The sequence below is a fragment of the Cyprinodon tularosa genome, unplaced genomic scaffold, assembly GCF_016077235.1.
Source record: "Cyprinodon tularosa strain WSP-4 unplaced genomic scaffold, ASM1607723v1 ctg373, whole genome shotgun sequence".
Classification (NCBI taxonomy): Eukaryota; Metazoa; Chordata; class Actinopteri; order Cyprinodontiformes; family Cyprinodontidae; genus Cyprinodon; species Cyprinodon tularosa.
The window spans coordinates 480,854-502,908 of record NW_024039089.1 but is presented as its reverse complement, the minus strand read 5'-3'; the positions used below and the strand labels follow the sequence as shown (position 1 = coordinate 502,908).

At 40.6% G+C, this 22,055-nt stretch overlaps 1 protein-coding gene across 1 annotated transcript in view; it reads left to right on the top strand.

The window, feature by feature from the left end:
• cabin1 (calcineurin binding protein 1) overlaps positions 1 to 22,055 on the top strand; it is a 76,777-nt gene that overhangs the window by 17,484 nt on the left and 37,238 nt on the right. Inside the window, exons 17-30 of the mRNA XM_038296626.1 lie at positions 1,223 to 1,465; positions 1,544 to 1,697; positions 1,781 to 1,896; positions 4,339 to 4,500; positions 7,741 to 7,947; positions 8,079 to 8,224; positions 8,423 to 8,684; positions 9,901 to 10,071; positions 12,735 to 12,824; positions 12,926 to 13,086; positions 13,170 to 13,381; positions 19,268 to 19,333; positions 19,841 to 20,020; positions 20,888 to 21,273. Of these exons, the coding sequence (XP_038152554.1) occupies positions 1,223 to 1,465; positions 1,544 to 1,697; positions 1,781 to 1,896; positions 4,339 to 4,500; positions 7,741 to 7,947; positions 8,079 to 8,224; positions 8,423 to 8,684; positions 9,901 to 10,071; positions 12,735 to 12,824; positions 12,926 to 13,086; positions 13,170 to 13,381; positions 19,268 to 19,333; positions 19,841 to 20,020; positions 20,888 to 21,273 (2,556 nt within the window). The remainder of the gene's footprint in view (positions 1 to 1,222; positions 1,466 to 1,543; positions 1,698 to 1,780; positions 1,897 to 4,338; positions 4,501 to 7,740; positions 7,948 to 8,078; positions 8,225 to 8,422; positions 8,685 to 9,900; positions 10,072 to 12,734; positions 12,825 to 12,925; positions 13,087 to 13,169; positions 13,382 to 19,267; positions 19,334 to 19,840; positions 20,021 to 20,887; positions 21,274 to 22,055) is intronic.

Below are 22,055 nucleotides of genomic sequence, written 5' to 3'. Positions count from 1 at the left end.
AAAATATATTTGAGTATATTATTTTTCAAAGTGTCAGAAATGGATAACAAAACTGCTATTTTCAATGACTACTTATTTTCGTCCAGCTTTAACATCGGTATCGATATCAGTTATCGGCTGCATGAGTTTTAAAATATCGGCATATCGGATATCGGCCAAAATCCCAATATCGTGCATCCCTAGTCGATTTCCCCTCATTAACATCTGTACACTACACGACTCACGACGCACGATCAGGCTGAAAGTCGGGCCGATCGAAAGATTCTCGCACTACTGGAAAATCGCACAGTGTAGGCCCGGCTTAACGGATCCAGGATTATTAGACTGTCTGCAGATTGAATTAATCTTAAAGGACAGAACAATTTGGAATGAAAATGGAAATACAAAAAAAGTCTTTTTCTAGCTTTTTGTCTTTTGTTCCTTCATCTAAGCGCATCCGTCCATCAATCCTCGATTCATCCATGCGTTCTACTGTCAGTTGGTCCATCCATCTTCCAGTCTTTTGTCCCTCCATCCTTTTATCACTTCATCCATCTACCCACCGCTTCATCTATCTGTCTGTCAATTCCTTCCTTCCTTCCTTCCTTTGGGTTTTTTTTTTGTTTTTATTGCTCTTTCCATTTCTAAAAAAAACCTCCCTTAAATTCATCCTGTAGTTTATTTTGAAGTAATGTGTGTGAATTTTTTTAGGGTGGCTGGGCTCTCCCTTAGAGATAGGGTGAGAAGCTCGGTCATCCGGGAGGGACTCGGAGTAGAGCCGCTGCTTCTCCACGTCGAGAGGAGCCAGTTGAGGTGGCTCGGGCATCTGGTTAGGATGCCTCCTGGACGCCTCCCTGGTGAGGTGTTCTGGGCACGTCCCACCGGGAGGAGGCCCAGGACACGCTGGAGAGACCATGTTTCTCGGCTGGCCTGGGAACGCCTTGGGGTTCCTCCTGAGGGGCTAGAAGAAGTGGCTGGGGAGAGGGAAGTCTGGGCCTCCCTTCTTAAGCTGCTGCCCCCGTGACCCGATCCCGGATAAGCGGAGGAAGATGGAAGTGTGAATTTTTTTCTGTAGCTGTTTCTCTCTCACTCTCTCTCTCTTTGTTGCCCTAAGCTCTGATATTGTTAAAAACTGACGCTATATCATCCTAGGTGTTCAGATTACCTTTGGAGGAAAGAAGCTGCTGCTCTATAACCCTGATGTGTTTGCGTTTTGTTCACCTCTGCTCACTCTTTTCTCCAGAACTCCCTGTTGAAGCTGCAGAACTACCAGCAGTGCCTGGAATGCAGCGAGCTGGCTTTGAATGAAGCTCTGCAGCAGCTCAACTCGGCCCCTGGAGGATCCGCTCCTACCAAGGAAGAGTGGGTCAGCACCATAAGAAAGCTGCTGGATGGCATCGAAATCTGCTTCAGCAAGGAGCCGGACCTTCTGAGCAAAATCCCTCACTTCTCAAGCATGGCTCGACTAGCCAACAACCTCATCCAGGTTTGAAACAGAGAAGGCAGCACATTAACACCTGATTCATAAACAAGCGGCTTCACTCTGACCTGTTTTACCCTGCAGCTGATTGATCTCAGCATGAGTACTTCAGACGATCCAAAGGAGCCATACTTCTTCTCAGTCGTGCCGTGGATTATTTTATACCGGATTATCAAACACGAGGAGGCAGCTTTCGACCGCATGCTTCGGCAGCACATGTCTTTAGATGATGACGAAGGTTTTCTTGAGAGATTTCTTTCCCCATCATTGATGCATCTTCACTTTATCTTCTTCTTTTTATTAATGTTATCTGATTTCCAGATGAACCAGAGGCGCCGATGCTTCCCTCCTCTCTGATGCTTCTGAGTACAGCTCATGAGTATCTGGGGCGTCGATCCTTATGCTGCAGCTCTGACGGGGCCCTCCTTAAGTTCTATGTAAGACCCCTCACAGTCCTCACTCTGTTTTAAACGGCTTTGATTCAAAGTTTCACATTTCATCATAATAACCCTACCTGTACTTCTCGAGGATTTTATTTGATGGTAAAGAAACAAAGGTGTTTGGTTTTTTTAAAGAAAAAAGATCAAATTTTATTTAATTACGTGATTTTTCAGATCATGGCACTATTATTTTTTTCTTTGTGGATTAATTTCAGGCTCATGCAGCCAGGCTGAACGTGATTCTTAAGCCTAACTAGAGTTTACTAATTGGATCCGAGGCTGAACTTTGAACCGTTATACAACGATCTTTGAGCTAAAGCTTTTTTTTCTTTTTTTTTCTTTTTTTTTTTTTTTTCTTTGTGTTTGAACGCAAAAACCCCTTTCAGAAATACTTGTCAATAAAAAAAAAAAAAAAAAAGGTAATCTAACCAGTTACTTATACTGGTAACAGTGCTAAATTTGTAGGATTTTAATGTAAAAACTTTCTAGAACATTATCCATAAAATAAACTTTTCATTAAAGTAAATTCCTCGGCTACGACGGAGTATTAGGGCCAAGCTAGAGATTTTTTTTTCTTCTATTTCAAGAATAAAGTGGTAACCTTACGAGAATAAAGTGGTAACCTTACGAGAATAAAGTGGTAACCTTACGAGAATAAAGTGGTAACCTTACGAGAATAAAGTGGTAACCTTACGAGAATAAAGTGGTAACCTTACGAGAATGAGGTGGTAACCTTACGAGAATGAGGTCGTAACATTAGGAGAATGAAGTCGTAACATTAGGAGAATGGAGTCGTACCATTACGAGAATAAAGTCGTACCATTACGAGAATAAAGTCGTACCATTACGAGAATAAAGTCGTACCATTACGAGTATAAAGTCGTACCATTACGAGTATAAAGTCGTACCATTACGAGTATAAAGTCGTACCATTACGAGAATGAAGTCGTAACCTTACGAGAATGAAGTCGTAACATTAGGAGAATGAAGTCGTACCATTACGAGAATAAAGTCGTACCATTACGAGAATAAAGTCGTACCATTACGAGAATAAAGTCGTACCATTACGAGAATGAAGTCGTACCATTACGAGAATATAAAGTCGTACCATTACGAGGATATAAAGTCGTACCATTACGAGAATATAAAGTCGTACCATTACGAGAATATAAAGTCGTACCATTACGAGAATATAAAGTCGTACCATTACGAGAATGAAGTCGTACCATTACGAGAATGAAGTCGTACCATTACGAGAATATAAAGTCGTACCATTACGAGGATATAAAGTCGTACCATTACGAGAATATAAAGTCGTACCATTACGAGAATATAAAGTCGTACCATTACGAGAATATAAAGTCGTACCATTACGAGAATGAAGTCGTGCCATTACGAGAATGAAGTCGTACCATTACGAGAATATAAAGTCGTACCATTACGAGAATATAAAGTCGTACCATTACGAGAATGAAGTCGTACCATTACGAGAATGAAGTCGTACCATTACAAGAATAAAGTAATGCCATATGCCAGCGTATCTCCATGCATATCAATTTATCTGACGTGTTTCAGACAACCACTGAACACGTTTCTAACTTCCAGCTACTGTATAAAGGCGTATTGGCGTATTTTGATATAAAGGGGGTTCGCAGAGGGAAACCATCAGTTTCCCGTTCATAAGTGAGCGTGAAGGTGAGTGTGATGGATCCTCCCTGCGTTCACGCCCACGGCCTCAGCCAACAAACTTCCTAGCAGACATGATGCTGAATCTGCCATCTTTCTTTTTATTTTTATTTATTCTTTTTATTTTTATTTTGGAAGGCAGTAAACAGCAGCTAGGTTAATGCAGCAATCAAAGACATCTTTTTATGCAGAACGGGCACCTCTGGGCACATCGCTGCTCCCATCAGGCGTGGCAAAGCACCTGATGGGAGCAGCTACAACTGATCCCTTGTAACGCTGCCGTGCGTTATGCATAAGTTAGACTGTCGTTGGACATAAATTCTGAACTCTTTATGAAAACTCTATGTATACGCCCAAAATTGGAAAAAAAAAATACTTAAAAAGTTCAGCGTATGCCAGCATCTTAGGAGATTCTAGGACGTTGGGCATATGCTGGCTAAAACGTCAAGGTATGCCAGGGCCCTAAAAGGGGAACTTTGCCTTCTGCCTTTTTTTTCCCCCCACAGGTCCCCTGCATTTTCTCTATGCAGCCGAGGAAGCCATTTTTACAGCCTGATGGCTCAGAGCGATCCTTTCAGGGGGATTTGTAGTAATTCCACCCATGCTTCACGTTATGATTTGCTCTTGTTTAATGTTGGTATTAGTGACAAAATATAGAATTTCAGGAAGTCTACATACTTTCTCCAGTTATTATTTCTGTCATATAAAATGATTTAAACAAAAACATAATATTTTTTTTTTTTCTGATTGCAGATCCGGGTGCTGGAGAAGGAATTTGCCGCTTCCACCAACAGTGACTCTCATCCGTACAAGGAGGAGCTGGAGATGGCCTTGGAGCAATGCTTCTTCTGTTTGTTTGCCTACCCCAGTAAGAAGAGCAAAGCCCGTTACCTAGAGGACCACTCATCTCCACAGGTTAGTCCTCCAAGTTCTCATAGTTAGAATCCTGACTGTCCAATCAGAGGTAAACAGGCTTTTTGTCTTATTTCATTATTCCAACAAAACAACAGAGCTGCCACAGAGCTGGGCAAATGGTGATGAAGAGACGGTGCAATAGTGAAGAGGTGGCTCAAGGCTTTGACTAATTGGTATCTCTCAGTTGTATTGCCAAACTTATGTAAGAGGAGCCAATGAAAAAGAGCAGACTGCCGATGACGCAAACACGCACCCTCGCTGAACCTCTCGCTGCTGAATCGGTCAGATATATCCATTAACAGGTTTGCTGCTGAGCCGAACAAAACAGGTGTCAGGGAAATAAACCGAGGCTCTGAAGCGGCATTGTTCAAAGACTATTTTTATTCCAAATCAGAAAATATTTGTGGGAGCAGCAAACAACATATCTGTAAAATAAGTTACTTGATGCAGAGTCTGATGCGACTTCAGTGGGTTTTTTGGCAAAGGATTTTCTTGTTTTAATTCTAAAATTCCTTTCAGTTACTACACATAAATACGGATTTAGTAAAGATGTGTGTCTACACCTTGAAGCTCTATCTCTCCAGTTCGTTTTTCCTGAAAAGAGATAGCTCTGGACAAACTTAAATAACACTTCATCACTTATATGTATTAAATAACCCTGAGATGTGACAACAGATTTTGAGGAAAACCGACCTTGAAGTAGTAAGGAAGTCGTATTTAAATGTCAAATCATTCTGGCTTAAACATGTAGATAAATTTACTCTTTATCAGAACATATTGTCCCAAAAGTTGGAACATTTCTATTTAAAAAGGATAAAATCCTGTCTTAAAATCTGTGTTTTTTTATCTTATGCAGGCCAGTCAGTTATATCAGCCTGAACACCTAAATTCGGCCAATCATATATCAACGGTCATCTGTCAATCCAATTTTTTCAGTCGTATCATCTTAATTCATATGTCGCAGCTAATATACGCAACGGTTGAAATAAGGAATAAGAATACTTTCCTTTCCCATTGAGTTCCGTCCCAGTGTTCACGGGGATGGACGTCTGTGTCTTCAGCAGGCGTAGAGCTAACAGAACTGGCAGCGTTGCGAGGCAAGGGCTCAAACATGTACGGCTGGAAGCCTTCTACACCAAACCAAGCTTCTGCCGCCCTGGTGTCCTCTTCCACAACATCTTTGTAGGGATGGAACGATTTATGAAAACCGTCCGAACCGTTCGGTTTCGACTGTCTCGGTTCAGTTCGCGTGCTTTTCGTTCGGTTTATGTGCTGCTCTATTTTCTCATAGGCGAAGCGTTTACACTCCAGAGCAGAAGGTGGCGGTACTGCGACCAAAGCCAACCACCAGTAGTAAACAAGAAGAAGAAGAAGCGAAGCAGCGTAGCCGGGTGTAGCAGAAAAAAATCAGTTGTTGTGGAGAATTATGAGGGTATGGCGAGTGGGAAAGAACAGGAGTTGGAAGACGCGCCAGCAGCACTTTATAGGTCTGCTGTATGGGACCACTTTGCATTTAGAGTGACCTACGATGACGGCGGAAAGAAAGTTGCGGATAAAAGTGCAACAGTGTGTAAGCATTGTGCAACACGTTTTGTTTATGCTAACAGTAACATGACCAATGTGTCAGGCTAACAATCAACATATACCGGACCGAACCGAAAACCGTGACCACGAAACCGTGAACCGAACCGAACCGTGGATTTTGTGAAACGTTACACCCCTACAACTTTGCCGCTTTTCCCCTCTAAATAAAAAAATGGATGACGGAGGAGACTCATCCACGACCTCCGACACTAAACTCTCCTCCTCTTGCATGTTTCCGTTGTCCATAGCGTTCCTAGACAGTGTCGTTTCTAAGTCACCAATTTAGTGCTACTTTGTCCCAATGGAATTTCCCATTGGGAACCTACTAGCACTAAGTTGCTAACTGGTTAGCAAGATGCTTCTGAGACAATGGCCACAACCAAAATTGCTTGCGAACCTTCCTCCAAAACAATCCCGCCAATCACATTCACTTTACTCACTGTAAATCGGGCACCACTTGGGGCAATTCGGAACTGTGTGTGTCTATATATATATATATATATATATATATATATATATATATATATATATATTAGGGGTGGAACGTTCACAAAATCCACGGTTCGGTTCGATTCACGGTTTTCGGTTCGATTCGATACATGTTGATTGTTACACCGAAATCCCATAAAAATTTATGAAATTAATGAAAAAATCCCCCAAAAAATAATGGATTGTAATTATTTTAAATGATCCGCAGAAACCCTGGATCATTTCCGTATGTTTTGCTGCTTTGAATTTAATTATCTCGAGCATGCTCTCTAACATCTCCAAGGGACTCAGCTTTGAGCAGCCGGTCTGGAGCGGGGGTTGCTGACGGAGTATGAGGGATTTCGGGGTTGGCGTGACATGTTGCTGTTAGCATAAACAAAACGTGTTGCACAATGCTTGCACACTGTTTTACTTTTATCCACAACTTTCTTTCCGCCGTCATCGTAGGTCACTCTAAATGCAAAGTGGTCCCATACAGCAGACCTATAAAGTGCTGCTGGCGCGTCTTCCAACTCCTGTTCTTTCCCACTCGCCATACCCACACAATTCTCCACAACAACTGATTTTTTTCCCCTGCTACACCCGGCTACGCTGCTTCGCTTCTTCTTCTTCTTGTTTACTACTGGCGGTTGGCTTTGGTCGCAGTACCGCCACCTTCTGCTCTGGAGTGTAAGCGCTTCGCCTATGAGAAAAAGGAGCAGCGCATGAACCGAACGAAACACACGCGAACCGAACCGAGACAGTCGAACCGAACGATTCTGAGGGTTTTCATAAATCGTCCCATCCCTAATATATATATATACATACATTTTTGTACTGTGAAGATTTTTGTAAAACTGAATCCAATTGCCAATTTTTGTGGGGAGTCATTCATTGTTTTTAAGCTTAAAATTAGAAGAATAAAAAAAGCCAGATCTTTAAGGAGGATAATTAATGGTATCGAATATGTTCATTTTAGTTACTTTGTGACTAAAATTAACTTGGAAAGGGAAATTTGAGTTAATTCATGAGGAGGAGCTCAGGTAGAAATAATTCTGCTGGTTCCTGCAGTACCCAGGTCCGGCCACTAGTGGGAGTGGGTGCATTGAATTTGCAACCAGTTATTTATCATCAGTGAGAAGACAACCCTCTAATCTATTGGCCCCGGTGCTGGTTTCCGTTGCACAGGTTGAGCTCCAGTGGAGCGACGCGCTCTTCATGTTCCAGTATTTCAAACCAAAGTCGCTGCCTGAGTTCGACAGCTATAAGACGAGCACCGTGTCCGCAGAGCTGGCCAACCTGCTGAGGAGATTTGCAAACATAGCGCCCCCAAGTGAGACTCCCATCTTCACCATGGATGAGGTGGCGGCGTACATCGAGGACATGACGGAGAAGGTTGGTCAGCTGGGTTCCTGCTGGATGGAAGTTCTGCTAAACACGGATCAAATCGGCACCTTTTTGGTTTAAATGTGCAAATATGTGCTTTTAAAACCATCTGATTGATATTCAACGTTGATCTCTTTAAGGTGCCGTGCCTTCCAGCAGGCAGCCCCCCTGCTCCCCCGATCATCGATGAGATCTACTATCTGTTGGCTGATTATCACTTCAAGAACAAGGAGCAGTCCAAAGCCATCAAATTCTACATGCATGACATCTGCGTCTGTCCCAACAGGTCGGTCGCTTCTCCACACTGTTGCACGTAATTACATTTGTCTTCAGCATATCTTTCAGCTTCTAATAAAGTCCTCTTTGCTTCTTGCTCTCTAGATCTGCTCCCAGTATTCACATATAATCTGCAGTTCCTCTGCTTTTTTCTTTCATTTGAAATGTTTCAAGACTGCCTTTAATAGCAAAAACCGTCTCCCTTCAGGTTCGATTCCTGGGCAGGCATGGCTTTAGCCCGAGCCAGCCGGATCCAAGAGAAGCTCAATTCCAATGAGCTGAAAAGCGACGTCCCAATATGGAAGCACTCCCAGGCCGTGCTGAACTGCTTCAAGAGGGCCTTAGAGATCGACAGCTCCAATCTGTCCCTGTGGATCGAGTACGGAACCATATCGTACGCGCTGCATTCATTTGCTTCTCGGCAGCTCAAACAATGGCGGAACGAGCTCCCTCCAGAAGTGGTCAAACAGGTGAGGCTCCTTAACGCGTCCCGTGGCGGTTTGGGTTCCGTCCAGTGGCGGCTGGTGGAGTTTTCTCTGGGGGGGGCTATGAATTCAAAATAAACGTATACCAAAAACCAATCAAACGTATACTTATATGAATATATTAGTATATTTATATGAATGCCAACAACAAAAACATTACAAAAATTAATCATAATTTAATCTACAGGATTACTTTTGGTACATAAATGTTGCCCTTCTGAGGTTTTGTGAAGGTTTTGCATGGTCCTATATTGTGTCACAAACCTAAAAAAATTATGTACCAGTTTATTAATGGAGAAGCTATTAGTCAGCCATATATTTTTTAATATATAAAAACAATAGATTTTCTCAGAATGTGTTTATATAAGAGCAAATATGCAATCTAACAAACATATTATTTTCCATGTGAATCCCAGATTGTTCATTCTCCTTTGCCTTTTCTAAAAAATGCTTTAAATCAGTCCTACCTGTCTGTCTATGCTGGGTCAGATCCTGACGGTTGAAGAAGGAGGGACACTGCAATAAGTGAAAATGTCTTAAATTAATTGTATTTACCCTTAATTTAAGCAGGTAAATAAGATGGTTGGCCAATGGAATGAGAAAGTTTACTCTTAAAACAAGATAATTAGATAATATGCACTTGAAATAAGACAATGCAATTGTTTTTTCCGATTTTAAATGTAATTGTCTTTTTCCATTGGCAAAGTGTCTCACTTACCTCCTAAATTCAAGAACAAATGCACTTCATTTAAGAAAAATTGACTTATCTAGATTTTGATTTTTTCCAGTGGAGGCAGTCAGGGCAACAGAATAAAGTGTTAGCTAAGCCTTGTAGCTAAAACAGGGACAGTAAAAGGATCTTTCTTGCGCCTTTTCTCTGTCTCTCCATCCCTCCCTCCTCCCCCTCTCTCCCTCCAAAGCGTCTCCACTCTAGAAAAAATCAAAATCTAGATAACTAATCTTTGTTAAGATAAGTGCATTTGTTCTTGAACTGAGCCAATGGAGCAAGACTGTCTTAATAAGGGTCATTGGTTGGGTGGGGCAGCGCCGTAGCGCCCTCTATTGGCCAGCCGCCACTGGTTCCGTCTGCTTTGAAGGCAGATGTTGGGCTCAGCCGTAGCATTATTTCTTATACAGAAGAGCTTATTGATAAGAGAGAAAACACGTCTAACGTTGTATGTTTGTTTTTTTTCTCCATCAGATGGAGGAAAGAAGAGACTCTATGCTGGAGACGGCGTTTCAGTGTTTCCAAGGAGCCTCCCGCTGTGAGGGTGACAGTGACGAAGAAGAGTGGCTCATTCACTACATGCTGGGGAAGATCGCCGAAAAGCGCAGGGAGCCGCCTGTTGAATATCTGCAGCTGTACAAAAAGGTCAAGCTGCTTTTCATCCTTCTGCGGTGTTACAAAGCAGACACAGAAAAATAAAAGCTGCTTTATATCAAACTGACCCAGGGGAACCTCCACTCTGCTACAGCATTTCTTTTTTTTCTCCTCTTGTCCCAGAAAGAGGTTTTCAGGTCAAAAATGATCAGTTTTGTTCAGAACGACTTTCATTGTCACTATTAGACTGGGAAACATGGTGGTGGCAGAATCATGCTCTGGCAATGGGATTAGTGATAACAGGAAGGTAATTGGAGAAAGAAAAAGTGTCTGAAGCGATGGAGGATTTCAGACAGCAGCATCGGTTCAACTAAAGCAAATCGATGCATTAAAAGGTCTGAAATGCAAAAAGAGAAGCTTTAGAAAGTCTTTTTTTTTATTTTTAAGTCTTTTTGAGCAGGTTACTAAGACAATTTTCCAATAGAATATGATGATTTTCTTATTTCCATTATATTATTTCAAATGCATATGTAGTTTTCTTATTTCAAAGGCAGAAAATCCAATTGCAGTTCAATTCAATTCACATCATGTCATGTCAAGGCACTTTACAGTTCAAACAGGTCATCCAGTCAAATTGATTTAAAGTTTTCTATCTAAGGAAAACCAGTTGATTACATTGACTCATTGACTCAAATGTAATCCCTCACACTAAGCATGCTTGTAGCGACAGTGGAGAGGAAAAACTCCCTTTGAACAGGAAGAAACCTCCTGTAGAACCAGGCTCAGTGTGAGCGGCCATCTGCTGACTGGGGTTCAAGGAGACAGAAGCAGAGAAATACCAGTGGCAGATCGTCATATTTACCGGTTAAAGGAAAATACACACATTTTAAGAATTGTTAGCTTATTTACAGATCTGATTTTTCAGCGTAGTTGAGATCTAATCCTGAATCTGATGGAGAGTCTGTGGTGAGGCACTTAATCCTTATTGATGGAGCTTTTTTCCAAAGAACAATAGATAAAAAGTGAAAGAAAAGGTGGAGGGGGCACCAAGGATCAGTTAAAATAGTTCTAACAGTTGCTGTTTTATTGCTGGAGGGTCAAACAACATGCCAGTCAGATTTAAATATTTTTATCTGTTTATTCTGCTCATTTATCCATGTTTGTTTAATGAGCGGAATTAGAATTGAAAATCCCTTTATTGTCCCACAATGGGGGAAATTCTGGTGTTTACAGCAGCAAAAAGATAATTGAAAAAAAATTGTCACACAAATGTGGACCTTAGAAAAATGTCTAAGAATGACATAGTAGTGAAGAGTTAAAAGATAAACAATAAAATACTATAAAGCTGTGCACCTGGAGGTTAAATAACTAATATAAAGCTATGGACATTTTTACAGTAATGGATATTTGAAATTAGCAGCAACATCAGAGATGTGCAGAATGACAGCAGCATGTTATTTAACTGACTATGGTTGAAACTGTGCAAAATCAGCATGAATGTAACAACTTATTGAGATTGTTGGGATCAGTGAAGGTTGTAGCGTTTTACAGCAGCTGGGAGGAAGAATCTGTGATAACGCTCCCTGGTGCATTAATACCCCATTTACACTACCCTTGAAAAACCGTGCTGATACCGGTCCAACTCAGTAACTGAGATAACTTATCGTGTGTAAATGGAAAGCAAACTGAACCGAACCACGCTAACTGCAGACCAGTTCCAGAGGTGGGCTCAGCTCGGTTTTTCCCTGCCTCGGTTCTCTGGTAACAGAACGCGTCATCTCCGTCTGGCTGCGCATCCCGATTCACACTCCATTCCAGTAGTTGGCGGTAATGCCCCTCCAGAAAAAGAAGAAGAAGAACAACTTCTTCTTCAACTATAAACAACAATCGACATCTTCTCCACGCAACATTTTAAATAATTGCATTTTAAACAATAACACCGAAGTACAGCAATAATAATCAAGCATAACTTTCTGAATGTGACGGGCGCCGCCATTTTGATTTGCTCGATTCCCTCCTTCTTCGTCTTCTTCTTGTGTTTTATGGCTGTTGGCAAACAACTTTCGGTGCATTACCGCCACCAACTGCTTGATTTCCTCCTTCAATACTGGCAGTAATACCGCAGATCGTCACTAGGAGGCGAGGAGTCGAGGAACCGAGATAGCCTGATGTGTAAACGGTCATCAAAACCGAGCTCGGCCTGGTTAACTGATCCTTGCTCGGTTCTGATGACCGTTTACACATCAGGCTATCTCGGTTCCTCGCCTCCTAGTGACGATCTGCGGTATTACTGCCAGTATTGAAGGAGGAAATCAAGCAGTTGGTGGCGGTAATGCACCGAAAATTGTTTACCAACCGGCGAGGAGTTGAGGAACCGAGATAGCGTGATGTGTAAACGGTCATCAGAACCGAGCTCGGCCTGGTTAACTGATCCGAGCTCGGACCGGTCTAGGCATGGATCGGTTTTTCAAGGGTAGTGTTAATGGGGAATTAGGGTGCAGCAGTCTGTCACTGAAGGAGCTCTCCAGTTCAGCACCAGCTTCATGCATGGGGTGAGAAACATTATCCAACAGGGATGTTAATTTAGTCAGGATCCTTTTGTTTCCCGCCTCTTGCACTGAGTCCAGAGGGCATCCAATCACAGAGCTGGCCTTCCTGATCAGCTGTCCTTTATCAGAATTAGCTGGTTACTCTGCTGTTTCCTGTGTTCATAGGCGGCACAGTATCTTCATGAGGAAGCTGCCCGGTACCCACGGAAAATTCACTACCACAATCCTCCTGACTTGGCCATGGAGGCCTTGGAGGTAATCACGCCTGTTCTCACTTGTTCTCACCTGGGATCATTGACTTTACCTATTCAACTTGGCTTTTATGTTCATTTATTTTTCTTTCCTTTTAAATCTAGCTGCATTTCCGTCTGAGTGCCTCCATCCTGAAATTATTACAAGCTACTGAGCCCGATCTGGATCACGAGCTTTTGTTTAACCTGTTGGTGGAAGCAGCGACCGGGCCGTTTGCAAAGGGGGAAGAGAAGAGCATGCCAAGCTTACCAAGGTCCAATGAAAAGTAAGCTTCTTCTTCAGTTATTCAAAAAACAAACAGACAGAAAAAGCCGTTAATGTGATTGTGATTGTTTTTTTATTTTTCAGAGAGAAACCCCCTACCATGACAGAAGAAGAATTTAACTGCTCTACGGTTTGCATAGGCACCGTCCGCAGCCCCTCCCTACCCTCGGCTGCCACCCCAGGTGTGACTTCCCCTCCTTACGTGGCCACGCCGTTTGACCACGATTACGCCAAACGCAAAACACTCCGAAGGCAGCAGTGGCAGCAGCAACGGCATGAGGAGCAGCAGGCTGATGGTACAGTCCCAGTCCTAGACTGCCTCTGGGGTTGGGCTCTTTGCCGTTTCTGCGCTGGGACAGAAAGGCCCACTGGGGAGCGCTCAAATCGCTAACCGCCACGCTCAGCAGGCTTCGTTTTCAGTCACTATGGTCCCCCGTGCACTGGGTGATTGGGATGTGGTGAAATGGGCAATATGGCTTCTGATTATTTGGTTAAGATGCTTTTGCATGGAAAAAGGGCGGCCATCTTGGGTCGGTGTGCGCTGAAGGTAATTGGTCTTATGTGTTTGCATTTCTGTGAGCATGTGACATCAGTCTCTTGTGGCTTCCTATATTATTTCCAATAATTTTGCTTCTCACTTGGAACTGATATGTTTTCTTTTCTCTGCAAAGCATTTTCAGCTTTTTGTGTCACAGTTGGTCTTGCAGCATCCTTCAGCTGCTGTTATTTGGCAACATACTCTAAAAAAGAGCAATTCCAGGTGCTTTCCTGACCTGGATATATAATTATCCATACGGTTAAATATAGAATAGAACCAATATAAGCCTTGTAAAATGATTCCAAAATCATCTGACATAGTTTGCAGGATTTTTGCTTTGAATTTAATTTAGAATCCATCCAGATATTAATCAGAGATGCAGCTTTAGGAAATTTGAGGCCAATTTCCATCACTGGTTTTGCATTTTGTTTTCGCTTGCATAAATGCTGTAAAAAAACAAAAAAAAAAACATATAGATAGATAGATAGAGGGAGAGAGAGACAAGAGAACAACATGTTTTCTGTTATTTATAATGGGAAGAGAAGCGAAGTTCCATTAAAAGTGGCCGCTTGTTTCATAACCCTTTGATTCCTGTTGATCCTAATAAGCAACAAACCACTTTTATTACACTGCAAAAAATATAAAAAAACAATGTAAAGTCAAATTTTTCCTAAAATAAGAGCATTTTTTTCTGGAATTGAGCAGGTAAGTGAGACTGCCATTGGAACAACACAATGTACATTTTAAAAACAGGGTTTCTGCGGGTCATTAAAAATCATTAACATTCATTAAATTATAACTTTTTAAATTACGGCCTTAATTGGCATTAAAATTCATTAAATTTGATAATTGTGGCATTAAAATGCTTCGGAAAAGAAGCCTGAGGCGGAGAAAAGGCTAAATTTGAACCAAAGTGGTGGGAAAACGAGGAACTCGGGCCAGCCGTATATATATATATATATATATATATATATATATATATATATATATATATATATATATATATATATATATATATATATATATATATATATATATATATATATATATATATATATATACACGGCAAAATTTGTTGACATTAAGATTATTTCTAAGAGCATTAAATAAGAGTTACTCATTCATGTATAAACCCTGAAAAAAGAAACAAAAACAACTGCAGTTTTATTACTTATTTCAACTGCATAATATCTATTTATCTTATTTTAAGAGTAAAAAAAGTCATTCCATTGGTAGATCATGTTATTTCCTATTCGTATCAAGGGTAAATACACTTATTTTAAGACATTTTAACTAATTTTCAGAACATTTTTGCAGTGTAAGCAAACAGCCACCATAGCATTTTTGCATCACCCCAGTGTTAGTCACAGTGTATGTTATTATGTAGTTATAATTGCTGTTACAAACTGTACTTTACCTTAATTTCTATTTATTTAGTAACATTAACTATTTTAATACGGCATTTCACTGAATGGGGAAAACACGAATAAAATGTCTATATATATGTTTTATTTATGTATTTCACAATAGACAGGTGTTTAAAGCTGTTATCTACGAAACCTTCCTGTTATCTGCTGAAAACTAAGCTCTCTTTTTCTTTTAAGTTCCTCAATCTATTTCCAGGCTTGTCTTGAAATTATACACACTTAAAAAAACAATGCTAAAGTATCATTAAATAGCATCATCCACACCAGAGAGGCTTGATCTAAAAAAAACCCACCTGATGCTTATAATTAAATTTGATCTCAGTATTTGAAACTGTACCGACCCCCCGTTTGATAAAAATGTTGCATCACTCCCTCAAACCCTTCACACAAATAAGTAAAATGTGCAAATAATGCAGCCATATTGCCCACGTTGCCAGTTTTTTGTCACCCTTTCCAAGATTCCTTCCTACCTACCTACCTACCTACCTACCTACCTACCTGCCTGCTACCTCTTTGCCTGCTTGCTTTTACCACCTGCTTTGCCATTTATATGCATGTAGTTCTAATGGGGTGATTTGCTTTAACAGCTGGACCAATCCAGTCCCTGAATCAATCAGTCTACCAAACTTGTCTGATGTCATGTGTGACCACATTTCATTAGAGTGTGGGTGTGTGGGTTCACTTGCACAGAAAAAAAAAAAACGAGCTGGGGAGATATTCTGAAATTGTCACGTGGATCATGTTTGCTCTCTTTTTCTAATTGGGTACAATTTCTAATTACGGCCAATTAGTGTGAAAATGCCAAGCTGTAAAAGAAGGTGGCTTCCATTTGTTGGCTGCAGTTAGAAACTACCTCTCCATGCACATTGCTGCTGGTAGGTGTCCCACCTTTTGATTGATTGCTGCTGACCGGGCACTGAGGCGAATGTTGAACCTGAATCAGACACGCTATTTTTAAACCAGACTCAAAAATTCTCTTTGTTTTCAAGTTTCTTTTCATTCCTGACGGTATGAAACTGATCATGTGAAGCTGTATGTTCAGGTATTCATACTGCTTATACTTGACGACATCAAAACATCTGATTTCAATTCTTTTTATTGGGATTTTATGTGACAAACTAACACCAAGTAGCTGATAATCATGAAGTGGATGGAATATTATGCATACAGTGGTTCCTTAAGTGTCAGGTGCAACCCCCTAGAGGGGGCCCAGGGTAACTGCACTAAAATGAATTGAATAAATTACTTGTTTTTAGAGCTATTTAATAAAAATAAAATTGATCAGGGCTTAAGCAGTTAATCAGGTTAAAAATGATTTGATTATTGAAACAATCATCAAATTGTTATCTGGAGAATAGAAAAACAGATCTATAACATGCAGCTCTTGAGCCGCATTTGGCTCCTCAGATCCTCTCTTAATAAAGAAAAATAAAAATAATATAAGTTTTAGGAGCTTAATTGTTTTCTATAAAAAATATTTGAATTCTTTTTTCAACACAGAATGTCCTTGAAAGACCCAGAAATATGTTTTTGGAGATTTTAGAACTGTTTGTATTTTTATTAGCTTTGAAATTATACATTTACTTGCTCTGCTATATCAAAAAATAATAATACCCTATAGAAGTGAATCCATTCCTCATATCTATTAATTGTTTTTAAAATACACATAAAACTGTTGTTGGGTTAAGATGGCAACAGACTTCCTATGATGGCTATTTAATGCAAACAGTAGGATGCGTTTTATTAAAAGGACATGTAATATTTCAAAAAAGTAAAAAAACAAACCACTGGTCTTTGTGGTTTGAAGACGTTTCGCTTCCCATCCAGGAAGCTTTTTCAATTCAAAATGACTGGATTAGCATTGAATTGAAAAAGCTTTATAGAACAGCCCAGTAAAGAAAACATTCAAATTGAACGAAAAGAACAGGTCCACCCCTTAGGAATGGGGGTCATTGAGGTCTTTATAAGCCTGCAATACCCAAAACTGGTCTATGCCTCTAAAAAGGGGAGTCGGTTGGGTCGTCGTTGGCCTGGCTGTTCAGGCGAGATGTTTCGGCCCCCTGCATGGCGTTGAGGTTGAGATGATGGCGGGAAAGAATCAACTCAATCGCAACAAACAAGGCTTTGTTGCGCTGCTCTATAGACCCTGAAACTCAACGATCCATACAAAAATCCCTACTAAACTAAAACATATATTAAAGGAAAAGTCCGGTCAGCGAGGAATAATCTGTGGATCATTATTTATACCTAAAACTAATATGTTCACTGTGATTTAATGAATTTAGCATTATACTTTTCTTCATGATCACTGAGTCTGGGAGCGGCCATTTTTGCCCAAATATAGTAACCCCTCCCTCCTGCCATCTTCCAGCGGTGATGTCACGGTGCGGTAAGCCTAGCTCCATTCTCCCAGCTTTACAAGCAAAATCAATGGGAACTACTAGACACATCTGCAATCAACAACAATTATTGAAGATTTCCAGAGGACTTCACCATTGAAATTCACCACAGCTATAGTGAAACTGACAATGCCCACGTGCATGGCAGCTTGACGTTGTAATACATCAGGTAAAAGTAGAAGAAAAAAGTTACCGGAAATCCTTTAATATAGGACGGGGCCTTTATTTCACTCAGGTACATCTTTGTCCAGGCCATTATTGGAAGGAGGCCAGAATTAGAGGCAGGCCTCTATTTCTCTTTGATCACAACAGACTACCAGTGGAATGAATAAAAACGAGATTTTGTGTCTCTTTGAACCTTTAAAATACTAGATTAATTTATTGAAAAAGTACAGTTACCATAACGGTATACAGAACATTATTCACACATCTTCCAACAGCTGCAATTTTTCTGCACGGCAGTACGAATCACAAAAATTTAAAAAAGACTGACTTGCGAAACAAACAATTAATGAAAACTGTTCTGCCATCACGACGAAATTAAATGACATTATAACAAACACCAGATACAGCACCGGGACTTGATCAACAGCCGATACCGCACAGTGACGTCACAAACCAGTAGGTGGCAGTAGTGTTCTTTGACAAACATGGATGCCTCCAGTAAAGCACATTCAAATTAAATTACTCTTAATTAAGAACACTTCCATAAAATGTCATATTTAAAGTACTTTCAGAAATTAGAATCCTGAATATGACCGGACTTTCCCTTTAAACAAATAAAACAACTCTTTAACTTAGCAAAAATAATAAGTACATTTTAAGGTGACAAAATAGCTAAGGTCAACTTAAACAAAATCCCCCTCCAGTTCTTTGGGAAAGTGGTTCGTTCCTGGTTTTCACCTTCAGCTGATTGCAGAACTTCAAAGAAAAGAACAAGCGTGAGTTAAACCATTCGGACATATTAACTAAAGTTTGCACCCGTTAGAAAATATACATCTAAATGCAATAACAAACTAATTCTGAAACTAAATACAAACTATAAAACTATACAATCACTTTGTGGTGGAGGTGGAAGGATCCACCACTGGGGGAAACAAAAACTTTATATTAAACCAAAGATGAGTCTTCAGCAAGGAAAGTTTGGAAACCACTGTTAGAGAAAATGTTGGATTAAAACGTTTTTAGCCTCTCAGTTATTGAATCAGTTATAGCTTCGAGTTCCTCTGGAGCCTCTTGCAGCTATATTTAAGGAGTGTTGCCGTAAAGGGCACAAAAACCTGAGTTTTCTTCCAGACAGGATTGGTAAAGTTCAGCACTGCAAAAACAATCCAGAAATAAGTAAAAAATGGCTTAAATTAAGTATATTTAGCCTTAATTTGAGCAGGTAAATAAGATGATTTGCCAATGGAATGAGTATTTTCACTCTTAAAATAAGATAGTTAGATAATATTTACTTGAAATAAGACGATAAAATAGTTTTTTCTTATTTTAAAAGGAAATTGTCTTGTTCCATTGGCAAAGTGTCTTACTTACCTCCTCAAATCAAGGAAAAACACACTTATTTTAAGAAAAAATAACTTATTGAGATTTATATTTTTTGCAGTGAGTATTATGCATATAAACTCTGCTTCTTTTGTCCTCTTAAATGAATAAATACTTGTCTGATTTAGGTTCTTCATCTTCATGGGGATTTTTTCCCTCCCTTATGATTTAAGATTACTGCTGGATTTATTTTTTTTCCAATAAATTTCGAGCTGCAAAAGTTCTTTCTCACCATTTATTTTTTTTAAAGCAGCTTCCTCATATCTTCAACAGCCTCACCAGGGTTTGACCATGAATACTGCCTGCCCAGGTCTGCAGTATGGCTGGCTTCCTTCAATGGTACTCTCCTCCCAAACACCAAAATAAAAACGCTCTCTCATAGCAAACATTGAATACACAACTCTTTTTAGTTTACACCAACTTCACAGTAGCGTAGTAGCTTTGCTCATGACTGCAAATGTTTTGAGAAAAACGCCCTTGTGTGCATTTTTATTTTTTTTGTGTGCATTTTTTAAAGTAGCAAAGCCAAACTGCTTCTTTATTAACAGTTCCCTGCCGAGGTTTTTCTGATGAGGCTGCAGAGCATGGTAATTGGGAGGAAAGCTGGCATTTTGAATTTGGACCATCTCTCCTTGCAATGTGTGATTAATTATGCAGAAACAGGGACGTCTGACTCAGGAGTTATTTTAGTTAAGTAATTGCACAGTTTTCTGGCAGGTGTACACAAAATGTGACAGATCTTAAAGGTTTACTTTCATGTTCTTTATTTGCTAAGGTAATCCCAGATTATTTCCAGCAAGGCGGCCCAGCCGGCAGAGTAACATTACTTTTTGTCTGTTCGCTCAGAGCAAAGTCAGGACAGCGAGGTGGTGCTGCTCTCTGACTCCAACTCCACCCAGGATGCCTTCACAGATCCCGCCAGCTCCCAGGACACCAGTCACAGGCCCGCCTCCGTCAAAGCCAGCCCATCGTCGTCAGAGAGCACCACCCCAGTGAAGGACAAGCAGCCCCCCACCGAGGAAGCAGGTAGGCACAAAGACTTTTTATTTTTATTTCATTTTACAGAGACATGAGCAGATTACTTCTTTCTATCACTTGAACTCCATATCTCACCACTCTGCTGCTGTTTTCCATTATTTGTGAGATTTTACACTTGATAAACATTTTTTTAGCTCAATCACTAAGAGAGCGAGTGAATCTGAGCCACGGGAACCCAGATTCTCTCTATAATGTATGAATTCAATAAAACAAGGTTAAAAAAAAAAACGCTCTAGTTGGTCTCCTTGGGAATAAAGCCGTAAAATCACGGGAATAAAGTCCTAACACCACGGGAATAAATTCGTAACATCACGGGAATAAATTCGTAACATCACGGGAATAAATTTGTTATATTACGACAAAAAAGTCACAATGAGAAAGTCATAAAATTATAAACCATCATATGATATTATATTATCATATTATAAATCTGTATTTATGAACCTCTGAGTAACTCCATTATTATCACATTTAAACTTGACGAATTTAGATCAAGAAATAAATTCAGACTGATTTTATTAGTTTTACTTTGTTTTCATCAACACACCTCACTTTTTTTTGGTGAACTCAAACATATAACGAAAACTTACTTTACGGTTTATTAAAGCTTGTTTAATTTTTCATATGCATATTCTCAAAGCAAACAGATCCCAGAGCCATTTTATTTTACTATCTAATAAATAAAATATTTTCATGTACAGCTTGCAATGCACTCACAGACCACTAGGGGTACTTGTACCCCCGGTTGGGAATCACTGGTGTACAGGAGAGTTTTTCAGCCTCACGTCAGAATCTGCTGAAATAAATGTTTCTTCATCTAAACCCACCAGAATATAAAATATGTCTTTATTTTAGGTTTCCACAGAGACCAAGCAGGCGTCCAGATGGAAGAGAAAGTCGTCCAGGAGAAAGTCGTGACCATGGTGGTGGAAGCCCCTGACGGATCTGCCCCTAAGGTCCCAGTAGACCCCTGTGTCCCTGCCCTCGCCACGCCACCGAAGCCTGCAGCCTCCCAGCAGGGCGCCGCTCAGAGCACGGCCAGCGAGGGCAAGAAGAAGCCCGAGCCCCCCGCTGAGGTGATGGAAGTGCCCAAGGCTCTGCCGGTGGAGCGGTCGGATCAGAGGCGGATGCTGGTGGAGATGTGCATCCGTGCTCTGTTCCTCTGCCTTAGCCGCTTCCCTCAGCACTACAAGAGCCTCTACCGGCTGGCCTACTTCTACAGCAACAGCAAGACACATCAGGTTGGTTTACCTCTACGCTGTAAGTCTCCCTGCAATGAGGATGAGCAAATAAGATGTTACAGGTTTAATAGTTAAGCCCAATAGGATCAGCCATTTTCCAATGTTTTATCAGGGCAAATAAAATCACACAATGTATGTCTGGTTTTAGGGTTAGGATATTGCTGATAATGGTTAGGGTTAAGGTTAGGCTTAAATGCAGTGACTAAAATGAATGTAAGTCAAAGTAAAGTTTAAATAGTACAAAGTTTTGTGTGTGTACTTATTTTTACAATGGTGTGGGAACCGGATGCTACCTGTATCTGATCTTTTCATTGCAGTCTGAACAACACGGATCTGATTTTTTCCAGTGCGACCCAGGCCTCTTGTAACCTGACTCCGCCAGATGGATTTGCTCCGCATATCCATCTGGAAACCTTCAGTTGAAGTAATTTTGGGAAGATCAACGAAGCATATGACGTACTAACAGAGCGACCACGAAAACACAACCACAAGCCAGGCTACTCTTGCCGAAACCAATCGGGAGAAGAGCAAAAACATCTTTTCCTCTGAGAAAAGCCTCCAGATCAGTGTTTTGCTCTTCTTTCAGTGAAGAAATACTCTGTAATTCCGATAAAACTTGCTCGATAGCCACGCTAACGCTAGTTTCATTGGCTGAAGCCGCCATGTTCTTTAGACTGCACTGTCACGCTTCTCGTTGCGTCACACCTCAACCCGCCTCAAAGCCAACGCTGTTGGACGTTCGTTTGGTGAACAGCTCCAAATTTTCTTTAACGGAGAGTCTC